The following is a 19,451-nucleotide window of genomic DNA, read 5'->3' as shown; positions in this document are numbered from 1 at the left end:
AAAAAATACATTTTTTTAATGTTATGAAAACATACCGTAATACAAATAATATAGATTATAGAACCCTATGACCCAAAGATTAAAGAGGATGTGTCATTTGAACCACATAGTGAATGCTATGAAAACAAAGTTGTAAGGAAAGGGTGCAATTGTCTGAATTATGGATTATTTTTCCATGTTCTAAGTACAATGCAGGGAATAATAAATGGTGCCTCTTGCAAGTAAAACTCCTCCAGTGGATAAAAAGGCTTTATGGCTTACTAATGGAAAATCGCATTTGTAAATGAAAAAATAAAAACGGCATTAGAGCTAAGGTGTAAAAGGAATCTGTCAGCTTGCAGACAGTGTTGGTAGCATCTCTGGAGAACTGTGTAACCATACATTTGTATATGCTGTTAGTAGCAGCAGGAAGGTAAAAAAGACAGCTATATTCCTGTATTGTAGCCAGACTTGCTACACTGGAGACATCTTCTCACAATGCTGTGCTGTAACATAACTCTCCAGGACTAATATTTAACACTGTCTGCCGTTTTGTATGGTCACAACTGCTGGAAGAATCACTTTTCATCAAACTTTGCACAAATCAATAGTACAGACAAGTCAAATTAACTATGTAAGATATCTTAGAAAAATGCCTCTGTCTCCTCTAGTCATCCTCTTTCCTTCCCTTCCCTGCTTCAACACTTATATTCACTCAGGAAATTCCATAAACTGCTGACTGCAGTTCACTGCTATATCAAATGACATTGAAGTCTAGGGAGAGGGGAGGGAGGAGTGTGCAGGAACGAGTAAGAGAGACAGCATAAAAAAGACAGAGTTTGTTGGATCCTAATAGTAAATTTCTATCTCACCCCAGGTGCTCGGTTCTATACAATCCTGTTGATGTTTCTACTTACTTTGGAAATGGACTATGAACAATATGATAATTTTCTAAATACAGAGCTGATAGGGTTATCAGCACTCAATCTACCTTTCCACGTTGCTATGAGTAATAAATAGTGCATGAAGGTGTTAGTAGAAATAATAACATAAGCTTCTGATTTTAGCTTGATCAAGGAGAAAATAAAGCATACATTGTGTGGTTCTATTAAAATATATTTGAGTCCTAAATATATAAACAGCCACGGTCACAAATATAATGATTCACTAGTAATGCCATTTAAAAGTTTCCTGATGCTTTCTGCTATAGTGTTTCTGAGGCATCTGAGGACACCTTAGTGAGTGCCAGCTTACTGTGACTGCAACTTTCTTTACCAAAGAAATGGCCGCCAAAGTACAGCTTGTTAATTTGACCAAATATTGCTCCTCGTTTTAAATCCTTAAAATGACTCTGCTGCCCCCTGGAGGCAAAAATCAAGTTTAACAGCAAAATTCTGTATTCAGTATTTTTTAATATTGTATAAGGAATGTGACAACAAGCATGTTACTTATATGCTTTATTAAATAATTTGGCTTATTTATTAATTAAAAAACAGCATTTAATTTTCCTTATCAGACTGGTTTATAGGGAATATCCATACTTGGCATGCTACTTGGCTACCTATTTCATTAGCATAAGCCCTAAACGCTATAATATCCTCTTCATTCCCAGCAGTGAATTATTCTGTGCCAGAAAGGCAGAGTAGAACAGAGCTGACAACTTCCTTCTTAATTCCCTGTCCCCGCTACTAATCTATCATCGTGCCAATCTTAATATTTTGTACCAGTAAAACCCCTTCAAACAAGACTCTGCAACATGTTAGTTATGTGTATGTTATTTTCTTATTCATTTTTTAAATTTATATGCCCATGTATACACATATTTATTCCCTCACATACATACTTTATACACACATGTATACACTCATTTACAAATAAATTCATACGCTTATATACATACATTCATATGCTCATATATACACATCTATATGTTCATTTTAACATATTTTTATAGTCATATACATACACCAATGTATACACTCATAGACACACATGTATACATTTATATACACATACATACACACTCACATACATTCATACACTCACATACACACACTTGTATACACTTAAATACACATTCACTCCCTGCATACTTACTTACATTCTTTCATACTTACACTTTACATACTGCTCTGCTTCTGCATGTTGTACTGCTCTGAACCTGCATGTTACTATATAGTGCCTGCACCCAGAGGTGGACTGGCTTACTAGAGTACCAGAGCACCTTCTGGTGGGCCCAGGCTTTATGAAGTAATAAGCCCCAGAATTTCAGCCATTTGAAAGTTACACAGAGTAGAAGGTTGGCCCAACGATAATTTTCTCTGGTGGGCCCAAGGAGCCTCAGTCTGAAGCTGTACTGCATCTACATGTTATACTGCTGTGCACTGTACATGTTCTATGTCACTGTACATACTGCTCTGCACCTGCATGGTATACTGGCCTGCACTGTACATGTTATACTTCACTGTAAATACTTCTCTTCATCTGCATGTTATACTGGCTTTCACTGTACATGTTATACTTCACTGTACATATTGCTCTGTACCTGATGTTATACTGCTCTGCACTGTACATGTTATACTTCACTGTACATACTGCTCTGCCTCTGCATGTTATACTGGCCTGCACTGTACATGTTATACTTCACTGTACATACTGCTCTGCGTCTGCATGTTATACTGGCCTGCACTGTACATGCTATTCTTCACTGTACATACTGCTCTGCGTCTGCATGTTATAATGCTCTGCATGGTACATGCATGTACATACTGCTCTGCGCCTGCATGTTAAACTGCTTTGCACTGTATATCTTATACTTCACTATAAATACTGCTCTGCACCTACATGTTTTACTGCTCTGCAATGTATATCTTATACTTTACTGTACATACTGCTCTGCACTTGCATGTTATACTGCTCTGCACTGTACATGTTATACTTCACTGTACATACTTCTCTGCACCTGCATGTTATACTGCTCTGCACTGTACATTACACATTGAGGTTTGCCCAGCACATACTAAAAATATAGTTCTTCTCATGAATTTTATACAGTGAGCTATATATTGTATACATATCCGTTACATGGACAGCTCAGCACCTTCACATACACACCGATTAACCTACCATGGGGTCAGAAGGCCACGTAGAGAAGAAGGCAGTCTATAAAGGGCTGCTAACCACACTGAACCAGACTGAAGGATTTTCTGCATAAAATATAGTATATCACTAAACTTCCTCTATCCTTCATTGTCTGTGTCAGGTCAGATGGCCGGGCTCCATGACACTCCAGGCCCCATAGCTTCTGCTATGGCTTCTATCGCTGTAGTTATGAGTGCAGCAGAGTGCAACAGTCCTTTCTCAATGTGTGGGGCTACATAATTTAAATCCATCTGTAGCTCCAGAAACACAGGTATATTAACCTAAACCAAGCATAACATGTCTCATGCTATTTCTTCATTGTATTGACTTTAGAGTACAGTTCTAGTAGAATATTATAACAAATAGTTTATTGAACATGATTGAATGTACATTTCCTTCTATAAGCCATTAAGAACCAGGCAACGGGACATTACATTCTGAATGGAAAAGGTGAAGAAGCTAAGTCACGATCCTTCATAGACCTCGGTGTTGAATGGGAATACATAATTGAAGATGACATTGAAACTGTACACACAGATGGCCCATTACATGATCCTATTGTTGTACTGGTAAGTAATAGAACACATAATTTAAAAATATACCTTCTTTAATTTTTACACTTTTATGCAAAGACCCAAGAGAGAGTGTCAAGACAATTTTATAACCTAGACAAAATTGGGCATGACATCAGGAAAATGAGAGTGACTACTTTCCCCGTTGTGTGTTCTGAAATTTTCAGAAAAAAACTGGAGAAAAAAATATATATATATTTATTTATTTATATATATATAATCAGATTTATAGTTCAGCATTAGAAATTGTGTTTAGCATTGAAGTTTCTAACTTTCATCCATTGACCTACGTGTAATATGTGGCAGTTATCACAGCGTTACAGGCACTCTACAGTGGACATAACATCAACTGGACACTCTTCAGTGGACATAACATTAAGGGGGCACTCTGCAGTGGACACAACATTAAGGGGGCACTCTGCAGTGGAAATTGCGTTAAGGGGGGACTCTACTGTGGACATTGTTATTGATGAGGGGAGACTACTGCACATTTTGTTAAAGAGTAGCGGCTGCATTTCCCACCCTGGGCTTATACTAGAGTCAATACATTTTCCAATTTTTTTGTGGTAAAATTAGTACTTTGGCTTTTACTCGGGTTGGCTTAAACTCAAGTATTTATGATATTTCAAATTTCTTAAAGCATTACACTAAGTTACCTGTTCAAAAATAATTTAAGCACAACTAAAGGGAAATTCTGACACAAATTTCATCAGTACCTATATCATGCTGCTGGATTCTTCCCAGACTGAGATCCAGCACTTTTGAGGTGGGCGGGCACTTCCGGATTGTGACATCAGCTAAGGGCTCTGAGGCCAGAGCAGCTTCCCTCACTTCCCATAATTTGGAGCAATTTCACATACACTACCACTAGCAGCTCAGCCAATCAGAACACAGAATCTTACGCTGAAGCCTCAGTGTTGCTGTTGTAGAACACAGATGTGACCCTAACCTGACAGATAAATTTAGTTCCACATCCTCACATCCATATTAATATGCATTACAGTTACAGTGACATATACACACATAATATAACACACACATAAACCCCTATACATTGTTTCACAGATAGACCTATAATCTAATAGCCTTCTGTTTTACTCTACGGTTTCTTTTTTGTAAAAAAAAAAGCAGGGCTGAAGGAAGAGGGGTTGAGAGAGGGGCTGAGGAGATCAGGCAAATGGCTACAATAAGGTAACGAGCGTATTTAGAAAAAAATGTAATTTTCAGCTATTGCAGCTTTAGAAAAAACTTTAGAAATTTACAGTTCTGCTCTAAGGGTACATTCAGACGTCCGTCTATGGGGATGTATATGCGGCCGCATATACATCCCATTAGACGGCAATGACAATCCGGCGGCGGCACGGTGGCACACACGGGGAAAAGGCAGAGCATGCTCTATTTTTTCCAGTGTTTGCGGCCGTGCGCCGCTTTTCTCTATGGAGGGGTTACCTCCTCCTCTCCAGCACACAGCAGTATGCCCGCCCGACCGCAGCCAGCTGTGTAAATGTATCCTTAATCTTCTTTCCCACTGCCCTCAAGTTGATTCAAGGTAATTTCCTTTAATCAGGTTTGGAAATTCTATAAAAATCATTGTGCATGAAATTATTATGGGGGTTTGTGCAGATTTGTTGACTTAGCGTGTACATCTGATGATAAAACAAAGAACATCTGATTTTTCTTAGTATTATCATTTTTCTTTTGTTGTATGTACAATAAAAGTGGGGAAACAAATCCACATGAAGAATGAAAACCCCCATCTGGTAGCATTTGTCTGATTTATTTGACTTGAATATTTATTGACTGCTGTGCGGTCTGAAAGGCGAGTTTATAAAGATGGATCTAATGAACAGTTTCTTGGAGCTCATTAACAGTCAAGATCAAATAAATATTACTGAAATATAAACACCAGGAAAAGTCATGAAAATGTTTATTTAGCTTACAGAAGCATTTGGAGGCTGACTTGTTTTATGTGTCTCTTGCAAAATGTTCTGATTTCGTTGCTCTGCCAGAACTTTCACAGTGTTTCATATGATAATGTAACGTTTGCTCTGTGTTGTGCTTCCTAAAGGTTATACCTCAAGAGAATGACACGAAATCCAGCCTGACATATAAATACATAATTCATGAAGACTCTTTACCATCAATAAACAATAACAATGTTCTGCAGGAAGAACTAGATACTTATGAGTGGGCTTTGAAAAGCTGGTCTCAATGTTCCAAACCTTGTGGTGGAGGTAAGTGCTGTATGGGAAGTTTTTTATTTAAAGGAGTTTAGGGAATTAGTTACATATAGTGGGGTGTTTATCTGCTGGGAATCCCAGTACTGGGGAGAATTGGCTACTAGAAGTCTAGCGCTGTCAGCCTCATAGAACTCTCCATTCACAAGGGGACTTTTTTCTCCCTTCTCCTAATCATTCTAACCTTTCCACAGTCCAATGGATATAGGAAAATTTCTTTCATTGGAAAACCCCTTCAAGGCTTCTTGAGATTATATGACAATATAACAACATGTATGTGTTTGCCACATTGCACACAATCTGATCAGACTCTGATGAACCTCTACAAAGAGGCCTTTACTTATTTGCACTGTATGGCAGATGGTAGCTTCAGTATACTTCCAGATACATTTTTCCCTAATATCAGATGTGAATATACAGACATATTCAGTATTCTACAATGAATAGGCAGTGACCACTATCAAATCTGGATAGATACCTATATCTACATCTTTTTTTGTATGATATGTGTTATAAAATACTGAAATAATAAGCTATACTAAAAGTATAAAAGTCTTTCTGCAAACGGCTCTTGAGCCCCTTATTTTGTGCTTTCCCTTGAGAAATACTTCAAATGTATCTATGGTCTCTGTATCAGAGGGATTGACATTTTAGCTCGATATTATGTGACAGAATACCAGTGCTTTTATCCAGCACTATAATGCACAGAAACCACCAGCTTGTATATATGTTTTATTAATAATTATTAATACTCATCAGACCATTACTTTACTCAGGAAATATTCCTTCTATTGTTTTATATAAAAAGCAGCCCATAAGGACCTGTGGGTGGTCTAGTGCCCCAAGTCCCCCCGACAGGTCCTCTTTAAAGGAAATCTTCCACTACGATTGTAAACCAAGCACACTAACATGCTAGTGTGTGTGTCCTCTGGCAGGATCTGCTCTTCTTTTAGCTTCTAATGCCCCTATTTTTTTACAAAAAAAAGGTTTTGCGAATCAGTCTCGTGAGCATCTCAGAGGCTACCATCGCTGTCATTTTGCCATAGCCAGTACATCCTGCCTAGCTGAAACTAGCTGTAATAGATAAGCAGGATATTTACGATATACTAAGATACAGTTGTATTGCAGTATATTGTATATTCACACAAAAACTGTAACAGAAAAAAAAAAAAAAATTAAATGGGAGAAACCTATTGACACGAATATAAGCCTCAGGTGGGAAATTCATTGGCCTCATCCTCCACCCAGTATAAAGCTAGCCAGCTCCTGCCCCAGTATATAGCCAGCCATCCTATGCCCCCCAGTATATTGAAAGCCAGCCTATGCCCCCAGTATATAGCCATCCAGCCCATGTCCCCTAGTATATAGACAGCCCATGCCCACAGTATATAGCCTCTCTGCCCCAAGTATATGTCCAGCCAGACCCTGCACCCCAGTATGTATCCAGCCAGTTCACGCTCCTAGTATATAGCAAGCCAGCCCGCCCATGTCCCCCAGTATATAGTCAGTCCCCTTCCCCCAGTATATAGCCAGCCAACCCATGCCCCCCAGTATATAGCTAGCCTGCCGATGCCCCCAGTAAATGGCCAACCAGCCAGTTCTCCCTAGTATATAATGAGCCAGCCAATGTCCCCCAGTATATAGCCAGCCATCCCATTCACCCCAGTATATAGTAAGCCAGCCCATGCCCCCAGTATATAGCCAGACAGCCCATGCCCCCTGGAATAAAGTCAGCCAACCCATGCCCCCTAGTATATAGCAACCCAGCCTATGCCCCCCCCGTATACAGTGCCCCCAGTGCTACATACAATAATGTGCACACTTAATAGTAGTTATGTCCATGCTAAAAATTCATTCCATATATTAGAATAGGGCCTTTTCTGCTTCTTGTGCATCAATTTCTGCAGATTCCCAGCTTGCATGTTTATTTCTGACACAGCATTTTGGAATTATTTGCTTCACATATACCTATATTTTCTAGAGATAATGCTACTCTAGAAAGTTCTTTGGCCTAGTTATTAGGATCATTACTTTATTTCCAACAAGATGTAAAAAAAGGAAACAGTTTGTATTCTTAAAATGAGTTGTGCTTGCTGTACTGTATAATCTTGAGATATAACTAAATTCTAGTATCGTTGTGCTCATCAAAGTATTATTCTTTTTGCTCTGCAAAAACAAGGTTTTCAATACACGAAGTATGGCTGTAGAAGAAAAAGTGATAACAAAATGGTTCATCGTAGCTTCTGTGAAGCTAACAAGAAGCCTAAGCCTATCCGCCGAATGTGCAACTTACAGGAGTGCACCCAACCAGTGTAAGTACTCACCAACGAATACCTGAAAATATTGGTCCAGCTTAACAAAAATTAATTTTTAAACTTCTCTAGATTGATCAAAGTGGCTGATACTCAATGATAAATCTTGTGCAGTTTGAGACTGTTCAACCTATCAAGAGATTTCCTTTATATGTATCAAATTCTTATATGCATGATAAAGATAATTTTTTAGGGTGATAGATGTGTGGTAGTCATTCACTGCTCATTAATAAATTGCTTTAAGGGTAACTTTGGTATCATTTATTCTATGCTGTACTGTGTTAGAAATTAGAAAGTTGTGATAGCATATAACAAAGGTTATAGTGTCTCCTCTTGGTTTGATAGTTTAATATGGTCCAGTCTCATGTTGTACCCTCTAATTCTTGGTGTAGGTTGGACAAGAAAATTTTGCTAAATTTTCATGCAGCTCAGGCCAAGCCTTCTTTATTAGGCCACCATCTCCTTCTAGTCATAAAAGATTCTTAAACGTGTTTGAGACCCATGTACTCATGCACTGTCGTATGATAGCCCAGCCGCTGTTCTTGTGCAGCCAGATACATCAAGAGGCTCCTCTTGATGTATCTGGTGGGGGCCTGCACACCTCTGGTGTGCTGCAGGAGCCCTGATAAATCACCCCCATTGAGTCCATATGTTACAGACTAGGTATTTAGCAATATAAAGAAGACATCACTGAAAAAATGACATGATAACTTAGTGCAGATTTACAACACTAGATTTCTGCATGATGTAGCCTTGCCCCATAATGGGCAATACTGCACATGTGCAAAATACAGAGTTACAATTATTGCACAATGTTGGGTATTAGTAAGTACATCCGGAAAAGTACCGGTAACCTATTTCCAAAAAAAATTCAACCAATTTTTTTTTTTACAAAACAGATGAAAATCAAAGAAGCCATTTCTGTAGGCCTTTAGTAAAACCTACGGCACATTAATGTGGCCAATGTTTTTATGCTAATGGAGGACCGCACTTTGACATATGATAGTGTGGCCTGGGAAACTGGGACATGTTCTTTTTGTCAAGAGTACATGATGCCTGTATGTAGTACCCTATGGACATTGAGGGATGACCCTCTATTGTCTGAATGTGCCTTAAGCATCCAGCATCTTCATGGATTGGGGGTACAGTACGTAAATTGATTGTACTGAATAAGATTTGTATTGGTATTTTGCACCTGTGCAGCCCCTATCATACTCTACTTAGTCCAGACTACGTCTTCTGCTTAGTATTTTCATGAAGTACAATGTTTGTGAACTGGCTATTCAAAATAAATGATTATATAAGTAAAGTGCCTTACATCACAGTGAATAGGGTACCATAGCACCTTCCAAATTACAATTAACTTGAGGAGTAGACAGAGGGAGGCAGTCTTAGGCTATCAGTAGTTGATTTTATATTTTCAAGTTTTATAGCTCTATATATCTTCAATAATATCTTACTATTTTTTAGCTGGGTGGCAGATGAGTGGGAGCACTGCACCAAAAGCTGTGGAAGTTCTGGGTATCAGATTCGAGTAGTACGATGCATTCAGCCTCTCCATGATGGGACAAATAGATCTGTGCACAGCAAGTATTGTACCGGGGAGCGTCCTGAAAGTAGAAGATCATGCAATAGATCTCCCTGCCCCGCACAGTGGAAGACTGGAGCGTGGTCTGAGGTCAGTGTCAGTGCCAACTACATCCATAGACTCTGGTTGCCACATTACTGTATTTTAAGCATTACTAAGATTTTCTTTGTGATCTTTACATCTTTGGCAGTGTTCTGTGACTTGTGGTGAGGGCATCGAGGTGAGACAAGTCCTGTGTCGGGTGGGTGACCAATGTGATGGAGAAAAACCTGAATCTATAAGGGAATGTAAGCTGACACCTTGCAATGGTATGTACTGTTTCCTAATAAATAGAATTTTATCTAACTAGAACAAAGCTATTTATTGCTTTATTACTAGCCTTTAAGAGCATGTACAAATGGAGAGCCTTTTACAGAATTAGACAAACCAGTGTAGCTTGTTATGGGGGTCACATTTAGGATGAAATTTTTTCAGTGAATCGTTTCAGTATGGGTAGCATGCAGCCACATTAATTTCAATAGGCAATACGTTCATCCATATGAATGAATGTATTGCCCACTGTATCGTAGAACTTGCTCTATTTTTTTCCGTACATACAGCTGTGTTTGTTCGTGTGCAAGGAGCCTAATCTAGAGTCTGATTCATTCCCAGATAGAATCATGGACTGTATCCACTTTGCACGCTAATTATATACTGTATATACTCGAGTATAAGCCAACCCGAGTATAAGCCGAGACCCCTAATTTTACCACCAAAAACTGGGAAAACCTATTGACTCGAGTAGAAGCCGAGGGTGGGAAATGCATTGGTCACAGACCCCCCCCCCAGTATATAGCCAACCAGCCCCCTATAGTATACAGCCAGCCCAGCTTGCCCCCAGCAGTATACAGCCAGCCCAGCCTGCCCCCAGTAGTATACAGCCTGCCCCCAGTAGTATACAGCCTGCCCCCAGTAGTACACAGCTTGCCCCCAGTAGAATACAGCCAGTCCCCAGTAGTATACAGCCAGTCCCCAGTAGTATACAGCCAGTCCCCAGTAGTATACAGCCTGCCCCATGTAGTATACAGCTTGCCCCCAGTAGTATACAGCTTGCCCCCAGTAGTATACAGCCTGCTCCCAGTAGTATACAGCTTGACCCCTATGTAGTATACAGCTTGCCCACAGTAGTATACAGCCTGTCCCCAGTAGCATACAACCTGCCCCATGTAGTATACAGCTTGCCCCCAGTAGAATACAGCCTGCCCCATGTAGTATACAGCTTGCCCCCAGTAGTATACAGCCTGCCCCCAGTAGTATACAGCCTGCCCCATGTAGTATACGCTTGCCCCCAGTAGTATACAGCCCAGCCCAGCATTAAAAAAAAATAACTTATATACTCACCCTCGTATATACGAGTATATACGGTAATCAGATATACATTAAAACAAGCCCTTGTACAGGTACATCCATACAAAAATTAAAAAGCTATGTATCTTGCAATGTGAGGTCAACTTCGGTCATGCTTACACTTTGAAATCACTTATTGATGAGGATTATATAAATATCAGGTATAACGAATTCTGTCCATTTTAGTAAACTACATGATTTTATACATGTGACAGAAGCTTGTATTCTAAACTTCAATGTATATTTTGTACCTGTCGTATTGTATCTGCCAGCTGTATAATACGTAAGCTGTAGATGGCAGTAAAGTTCTATGTTGCCTTTTCTCTCGGAAGATACTTAAGGTTCTTGACATAATATTGCAATAAGAACTGTCATTTACTAGAAAAATATTCCTACACAGAACATCAGTCACTCTTGATGCTGTCAATGGTGTTTATCACGTAAAGACAGAAACCACAAGGCAATTATGAACAGAACCTTGGACTAGCAAAGTTTTCACTATAGATATAACATATGGAATAAAAGATTAAATGGGGCTTACTTTTGTTGCCATGGCTGAATGTGATTCAGAGAATTCAGAGACACAATGGGAGAGATTTATGTGTCTATGCAAATTGGAGTAATTTGCACCTGAAGTGCCTTGCACCACATTTATTGAGTGTTTTAGACCTTTTTTAGGCAGTTTTCATGTGGCCTATCCAGAAATAGCCCAGAAAAACTCAGTCTGTGCGCCAGAAAATTCAATATTGTAGCGCAGCAATATAGATAATCAATATAAGGTGCAAAGTACGACTCATCAGTCTTACACTGCATCAGATACAATGATTAGTAAATCGTTTACAGCAAAGAGTACAATAAAAATATTTTTTTGTTACCTGCAATGGCCCAAATTTATCAAAAACAGTGCAACAATTCTTGTGGCGCATGTTCTTCATGAATCTGGTGCACCCTGCACTGCTCCGACAGTACATCCCACCAGACACATTATAAATACATGTGCAAACAGTTTGCCCTGAAAATGTGCAAAATCAGCTTTAATAAATCTGGGCATTTAAATTGCACAGGAAGTGTATTCAAGGAGAAGTGCGCAAGATTAAGACAATCCAGGCAGTGTGTCCATAAAGATATATAATTAATGACTATTGAGAAACAGCATGTAAAAGGATACAACTATGAAAAAAAATATATTCACAGATATTGACAAAGACCAGGCAGTGGGGCTCATTTACTAAGGGTCGTGGGTCACACTTTTGTCAGACTGTGCGCCATTTTCGGGGGTTACACGGCTTGGACAGGTATTTAACAGGTGTCTGCGCTCGGATTGTGTTGCACGCAATCGTTTTTTTTTTACGCAGCCGTGCAGGCTTCTATGCAACACAAATTGGGGGGCGTGTCATCAGACAATCCGACTGATTCGGACCTGAGCGGAGAAGCAACACATGCAGGATATCGGGCGCACGATCTTAGTGAATCGCGCAGTGCATTATCGTCGGACAATGCCACAGTAAGTAAGTAAGTAAATGAGCCCCGGTGTGTCCACGACAAGCTAGATCTCCATGCTGGTATACCATGCAAGTGTTTTGCATGTTCTTGGATTGCCCTGACTATGGCTATACTCTTTTGCACTGTGCAGCATATATTTATGCGGCCTATACCCACTTACATACAGTTACTTTCTACATAGCATCTGCACTTTAGTAATTATTCAGACTGAATACTTACTATGTAGATAACTTAGTTTTCACAGTTTTACCTTTTTACATGCTGTTTGTATTTCAGTGATTATATACAGTACTGTATTTCTACAGTGGACAAACTACATGGATTGTCTTAATTTTGCATTCCTCTCCTTGTATATACTTGTATGTTTTACTGCATTTTGTCTAATAAAAGAATATTTTTTATTGTACTCTTTGCTGTAGGCGATTTCTTTCTCTGTCTTTGTTTTATTTTTTGGTATTATTGTAGCAGTTGCTGTCTCTTTATTCTGGTCTACCACGGTAACTTTTGATCCCCATTACCCTTTCATTTGTGTCCGTAATTTTGTCTTTGCATTGGTTTGTGTCAGACACAGGGATAAATCTGGCGCAGCGGAGAACTGTCTAGTTCTTCTCTGCACTGATCTAAAGACTGACACATTAATACATTTCCCCTAAGGAGTTGAAGAAATTACAAATCCTGTAAACCAATGGGAATCTTATTAAAAAGTAAACACTACTTGGTGTCATCTACTGAGTGTTTATTTGCATTTTAGCACTTAGTAATTCTGCCTATTCACTCATTGTTTATTTAACAAGGTCCAGTCAAAAGAATCCTGAAGCGCTGTTGTATTATCAAAATATTTTGCTTATAGGAAACCTGTCAGTAGATTGGTGCTTCCCTAACCGCAGGCAGCATGAAGCAACATCAGGGCCTTCATTATAAAGAACTACACGTTGCTTTAAACTGTTTTGTTCCTGTTAACAGTTTTTTAAAATAAAATGAAAAAAAAGTCCATGTCCGTTGTTCGCTGGACTGCTTTCCTATGGCTTCTTCTGCCCGGCTTGTCATGATTGATAGGTCTCTCTTGACACACAGCTTTGTAATGAAGCGCCTGTTGGCATTTTATGCTGCCTGTGGTTAGAACAGTTTGAATCCACTGACAGATTGCCACTAATGTTTCTTTGAAATACTGTTGGTTTGCATAACTGAATAGTACGCGCACATATAAGAAACTTTGTAATATATCTCATTAGACACGTGTTAGACTCAATGCGGGAGACAAACTAGGAAAATTGTGTCAGAAATCTGGCAACACATTCAATGTTTTAGAACCTTTTAGGTTCTTTAAAGGGAATTGCTATTAAACCACAAAAAGTACATTATGTGCCCGGTTGCCAGTGTGCTGGACATGTCTTTTTAAAGGGCCAACGCTCCCTGCAGCCAGAAAAATAAACTTATATCCACGGTCCACTTCCAGCCAGGGAGGTGGGGTTCTGCGCACAGCAGTCAAGCAGGCACGCCCCCCCCCCTTTCACTTCCACATCTTTACCACATCTCCTTATGTCCCTGTAGCCGCAGCAGCTGTACCTCCTGGCTCCTTGTCTCAATTCTCATGTGCTGGTCATCTCCACCCCGGCCTTGCCTGTACCCAGAGGGAGTAGGGCGTACTGTATACAGGCTGTCAGTCAAGCATTGGACTTCTGAATATGAAAAATGCTTATTGGACCCAACTCAGGTCATTTGCATATAACTTTAGGACCGGATTGTTTAAGTTTAGAGGCATGTAGAGTGACAATGTAGGGAATAAGGGCAATGCTTTCTAATGGCAGTTTATTAATGTATATTTAGATTTTGGGGGTTAATTTGCCTGACGGGTTCTTTTTACATTTATCTCCTTCAATGTGTGGAAAGCCACCTCCTTCCAGCTCAGTGTACTATTTAGAAAACGGACCTGTGTTGGATCCCCCCAATTCCTGTGTAATCACCTATCCTAAGACCTATACTAAGATGATTTTATTTTAAATGTTCTACACAAATGGACATTGCCCCCAAAGTACACAAATATTCTATATACACTTCATATACTGGGGCAGATTTACTTACCCGGCCCATTCGCGATCCAGCGGCGCGTTCTCTGCGGTGGATTCGGGTCCGGCCGGGATTTATGATGGTAGTTCCTCCACCGTCCACCAAGTGGCGCTGCTGCGCTGAAGTCCGCTGGAATGCCTCGAAATACACCGGCCTATCCTGGATGAAAGTGAGTGAAATTTTCGCGACACAATTTTTTTTTTTAAATGCGGCGGTTTTTCCGAATCCGTCGGGTTTTCGATCGGCCACGCCCCCCGATTTCCGTCGCACGCATGCCAGCACCGATGTGCCACAATCCGATCGCGTGCGCCAAAATTCCGGGGGCAATTCAGGTACAATCGGCGCAAATCGGAAATATTCGGGTAACACGTCGGGAAAACGCGAATCTGGCCCTTAGTAAATGACCCCAACTGTCTTTTCCATGGCCCATAGAGATTACTAAAAATCTATTAATGGTAATATAAACCACCATATTTATAACCTATAAATTGTTTTAGCTTTCAGAAGATGACTGACTAATTCCCTGTCCTATTGAAACCAGCCAATTTCCAATTGGACAATATGTTATTAAAAGATGATGACAGATGAGGTACCTGTCACCACATTTTTCACAAATACAGCTAGTGACAGCTTCCCATAGAGACCTATTAACTAACTGACACTATTCTTTTAAAAATATTTTCCCTCACATCCCCATAAAATCAACTTTATAAATTTGCCTGGCATACATTCAGATCTAGCAGGAGTTGAGGGGGTTGTGGCCTCCGTCGGAGGAATCTAGTAGCTCCTCCCCATGCCTTCTCACCATCCTGCAATTAATGTCATGTGACCAGGGTGACCTCATCTAAGGTCCTTCTGCCTCCTAACATTTACAAACTGTAACTAATGTATCTGATCACATGAAATCACAGCATGCCTACATGGAGGATGGGTAGGAGTAGAAGTCCATGGAGGCATGCTGTGTTTTCACGTGATCAGATACATGCATGCAGTTTGCAAATGTTCGGTGGCAAAAGGACCTTAGATGATTTCACCATGGTCACATGACATTATTTGTTGAATGGTGAGGGGGCATTGGGAGGAGCTACTGGATTCAGTTCCGAGGAGGCCACATCCCCCTCGACTCCTGCTAGATCTGAATGTATGCCCAGCAAGATTATAAAGTTGATTTTATGGGGATGCACTGGAAACTATTTTTAGCTAAAATATGGGTGGTATTTAGTTAATAGAACTATGAGAACATGTCACTAGCTGTACTTGTGAAAAATGTGGTGACATTTTCCCTTTTACACCACAGTTCCCTTATAAAACAATTGGCTGCTCATAAAAGTCTCCTATCCAGTATAAAATGTTATTGTTTGACTGTAATTTTGTTGTTTTACAGATGAGCCATGCCTAGGAGACAAGTCTATATTTTGTCAAATGGAAGTCCTTGCACGGTACTGCTCAATACCTGGCTACAACAAACTTTGCTGTGAATCCTGTAGCAAGCGCAGTACTCAGTCTCCGCCATTCCTCACTGAAGCAGCTGAAACAGAAGATGAACTGAGTTACGATCCCAGCTTCTCAAGGGGAGGATTTATGCCAACATCTTTGGCACCTGGTACTGAAGATTCCAATCCTGAAACAAAAAGTATTTTGAGAATTCTTTCCTCCATTGAAAATGATGCAGATCTTGGTATTGTGTCTCCTCAAGATAATAAACCAAAAACATCCACATCACGAAGATCCCACTTAGCAGCAAATAAGACTTTCAAGCTCCTGGCCATTTTACCACCTACTACAACTCAAAGTAGTAATGTCCGTGCACATAAACCTCCTCCAGTTGCAGCCATGCCATTGGCAGCTTCTAACATTCATTCAACTGGTACTCATTCTTCAGTGAAAGGCTCAAGGAAAAATGAAAAGCCTTTTGATAGAAGACGTTCTTTACAGCCCTCCTCTATAGAAAGATGAAGTTAAGCATTGAAAGACTGAAACAAAAGGACACATTAGTGAATTCTAAAACAAGTGCAAAGTGCTGGTTCACTTCTTCACACTAGTATTTTTCCGACCATACTTTGATCTGTTTAACTTGAAATTAATGAAGACTAACACCAAAGATTCCCATCCAAAAGAAGATAAGTTCCTGGTATTTGTGTTACTTGCTCGGTGGAACCATAACCAGTTTTGCACATTCATTTTCTGTGTTCCTTTCCCATAAAAATAACTAGATTTTTGCCACATTCACTGTGTATGTTATCCAGATATAACAAACAGTTATTGTCTTGGTGTTCTTTTTGACGTCAGTATTATTTTTCCGAGGTTTGTTTTATCTACATTATGTTTACCGGTCTCTGTTTTTGGGTGCTAAAGTCTGCCTGTCAGTACAAACTGCCTTATTACATTCCATGAGTTGAATCTCAAATCAGCAGTTTCTCGCTCCAGTGGTTTTATATGACTTGCTGATCTGACTACAGCATTGTCCATTACCTTGAAGGACTATGCAGATCCTATTAGGATGTACTTGCAAGGCTCAGCATGTCTTTTAAAACCACTTTGCTTATTACACTACATTTTATCTCTAGAAGCATTAAGATTTTGTTTATACTATACTGGAACGAAAAGGGAAGGAACGGAAAAAGACACTCTCTTTAGTAATGACAAATTAATCGAAACGAATTTCCTGAGTGGAAAGAACACGATGAGTAGATTCTATACCATTTGTATGGTATATTGAATGTCCATTAATAGAAGATAGAAGTAACTAACATTTACCCTCCTCTTTGATTAGAGGATGTCAAGTAGCCACTACTAATGAGATGACTAGACTGTGAGAGGAATTTTTTCACATGGAAAGGGTCTTCAACTGAAAGCAAGAGAAAGTTATTGGAGGACAGTACCATAAATAGTTTTACATTATTCTGAATAGCAAGCCAAAACTCGAGAGAGGTATTTATTTTTACACGTCCCCTCACTTTACACAACCACAATGCATCTGACTGCAATAATTAACTTGCAATTGGTCTCCAGGATCAACTTTTCACCAAGAAGCCAGTTTCACTCTCTCATGTAGCTGTAAAGTACTTGTATATAGAATAAAAAAGTGAAGATATTTATTGAAAGGTGATATTCTTGATAGACTTTATTTACTGCTTATTTACAAATATAGCAAGTGCTGTTTTCCTGCTTTTATGAAATACTTATTGAGTATGCGGTTTGCACGGTGGTCCTTCATAGGTTATAAGCTAAAATGAAAACTACTGCAGAAATTCACAATTCTGTTTCATAACTAAATTCTTTTCAGTTTATTGACTAAAACTTTTTGGCATCTAGGTAGAGATTGACATACAATTTTTTTTATTTCCAAGAATTGTCAATGATAACACCAAAGAACGTTACACGGAAAACGTGTATATGTAGGTTTAGAAATTTTGTAAAGAAATTAAAAATGAAGCAACAAACGCAACACAATGAAACCATAATGTAAAAAGACAATAATGTTGTCTATCTGAACAAGTGGGCTTTCCCATGTTGGTACTTTGTAGTTTTGTTTGTAAACTAACCTTCTGGAGTTTTGACTTGATGCCTCCTTAGGATTAGAATGACAAAAACCTTTGGAAGGCCATCCTAAAGTAGTTTTTTTCTGTATTTATACCGACAACCCCTGAGCCACAAACAGATAACCATGTTTATGATTTCCAAGTTTCAAATCCATATTCAAAAAGTTTCTTTCCTATTGTCTGGGTGTAGATATTCATTATGCTGTAAGTCGCTTTTGTTTATCTTGTATTTCCTACAAAGCTCTTTTAAGTGTACACTACTGATGCTGTTTGCTGTATTGGGGAGCACTTTGCAATAAAAAGCTTATAACAAAAAATATGTGTATTGTATGTGTTTGTATCGTGTGAAATTAAGTACAATCTTCAATCTGTCTTGTTATTTCCAGCATTTTTATTCAATGGGCCACATTTATCACTTGTGCGCCCAAGTGTAGTAGTTGCGCCTAAATTCTGGCGCACTGTTTTGCCAGAATTATCACCAACTGTGATAAGGTAATTTCCTGCCTCTTATTAATCACTTTACTTTAACACAGTTTAGGCGCAATTTTGGCGCAGTCAAGGTGCAATGTTAGATTTGGGCACTTACATGTAATCCTGCTACAAACTCCTCTCTGCTTCTCCCACATCCCAGAATGAAGATAACACTCACAGCAGCACCAAGGTGTGTGACACCCAGCACCCAGTGATCTCGTCAGCAGTGGCTTCTCCTGGAGGGCATCCCCCAGTGCTGGTCTCCTGCTGCACCCCTGTAATTCTGCACAGTATCCCCCTCAGACACCGAGCTGAGGATTTTGCAGAATGTTTTAAAATAGAAGATTTGTAATGTTTGTAAATAGAAGGTGATGAACTGTAAATAGAGTCTGCAGCTCCTGTTTGCTGAGTATCTAATGTCTGTATTATCTGTTCTAGTGTCTGGCTGAGCTTTGCTGCTAGAAATGAGCTGCTCTGCACAGGGGCTCAGTGCTTTCTTCTCAGTTTACGCCACCTTCGGGCTGGAGTGTTTCTGCTCCCGTTTTTGCGCCTAAATGAAAAAGTTGCAAGTGATGAATATCATTAGGCGCAGCAAAACATCTGGATTGGTAAGATAGATGAGGAAGACCTGGTTATTTTTGCTGCACGGCTAG

At 39.5% G+C, this 19,451-nt stretch overlaps 1 protein-coding gene across 3 annotated transcripts in view; it reads left to right on the top strand.

The window, feature by feature from the left end:
- The window catches only part of ADAMTS3 (ADAM metallopeptidase with thrombospondin type 1 motif 3), a 124,018-nt gene extending 105,389 nt beyond the window's left edge, over positions 1–18,629 (top strand). For all 3 annotated transcript variants that reach the window (XM_072117403.1, XM_072117394.1, XM_072117385.1), the window contains 6 exons: positions 3,526–3,689; positions 5,761–5,926; positions 8,109–8,241; positions 9,712–9,919; positions 10,020–10,137; positions 16,170–18,629. In XM_072117403.1, the coding sequence (XP_071973504.1) occupies positions 3,526–3,689; positions 5,761–5,926; positions 8,109–8,241; positions 9,712–9,919; positions 10,020–10,137; positions 16,170–16,741 (1,361 nt within the window). In that variant the 3' untranslated portion in view covers positions 16,742–18,629. The remainder of the gene's footprint in view (positions 1–3,525; positions 3,690–5,760; positions 5,927–8,108; positions 8,242–9,711; positions 9,920–10,019; positions 10,138–16,169) is intronic.
- Positions 18,630–19,451: the final 822 nt, after the last annotated feature.

The sequence above is a fragment of the Engystomops pustulosus genome, chromosome 1, assembly GCF_040894005.1.
Source record: "Engystomops pustulosus chromosome 1, aEngPut4.maternal, whole genome shotgun sequence".
In the NCBI taxonomy this organism is placed as follows: Eukaryota; Metazoa; Chordata; class Amphibia; order Anura; family Leptodactylidae; genus Engystomops; species Engystomops pustulosus.
This window is presented reverse-complemented; position numbering and strand designations above follow the sequence as displayed.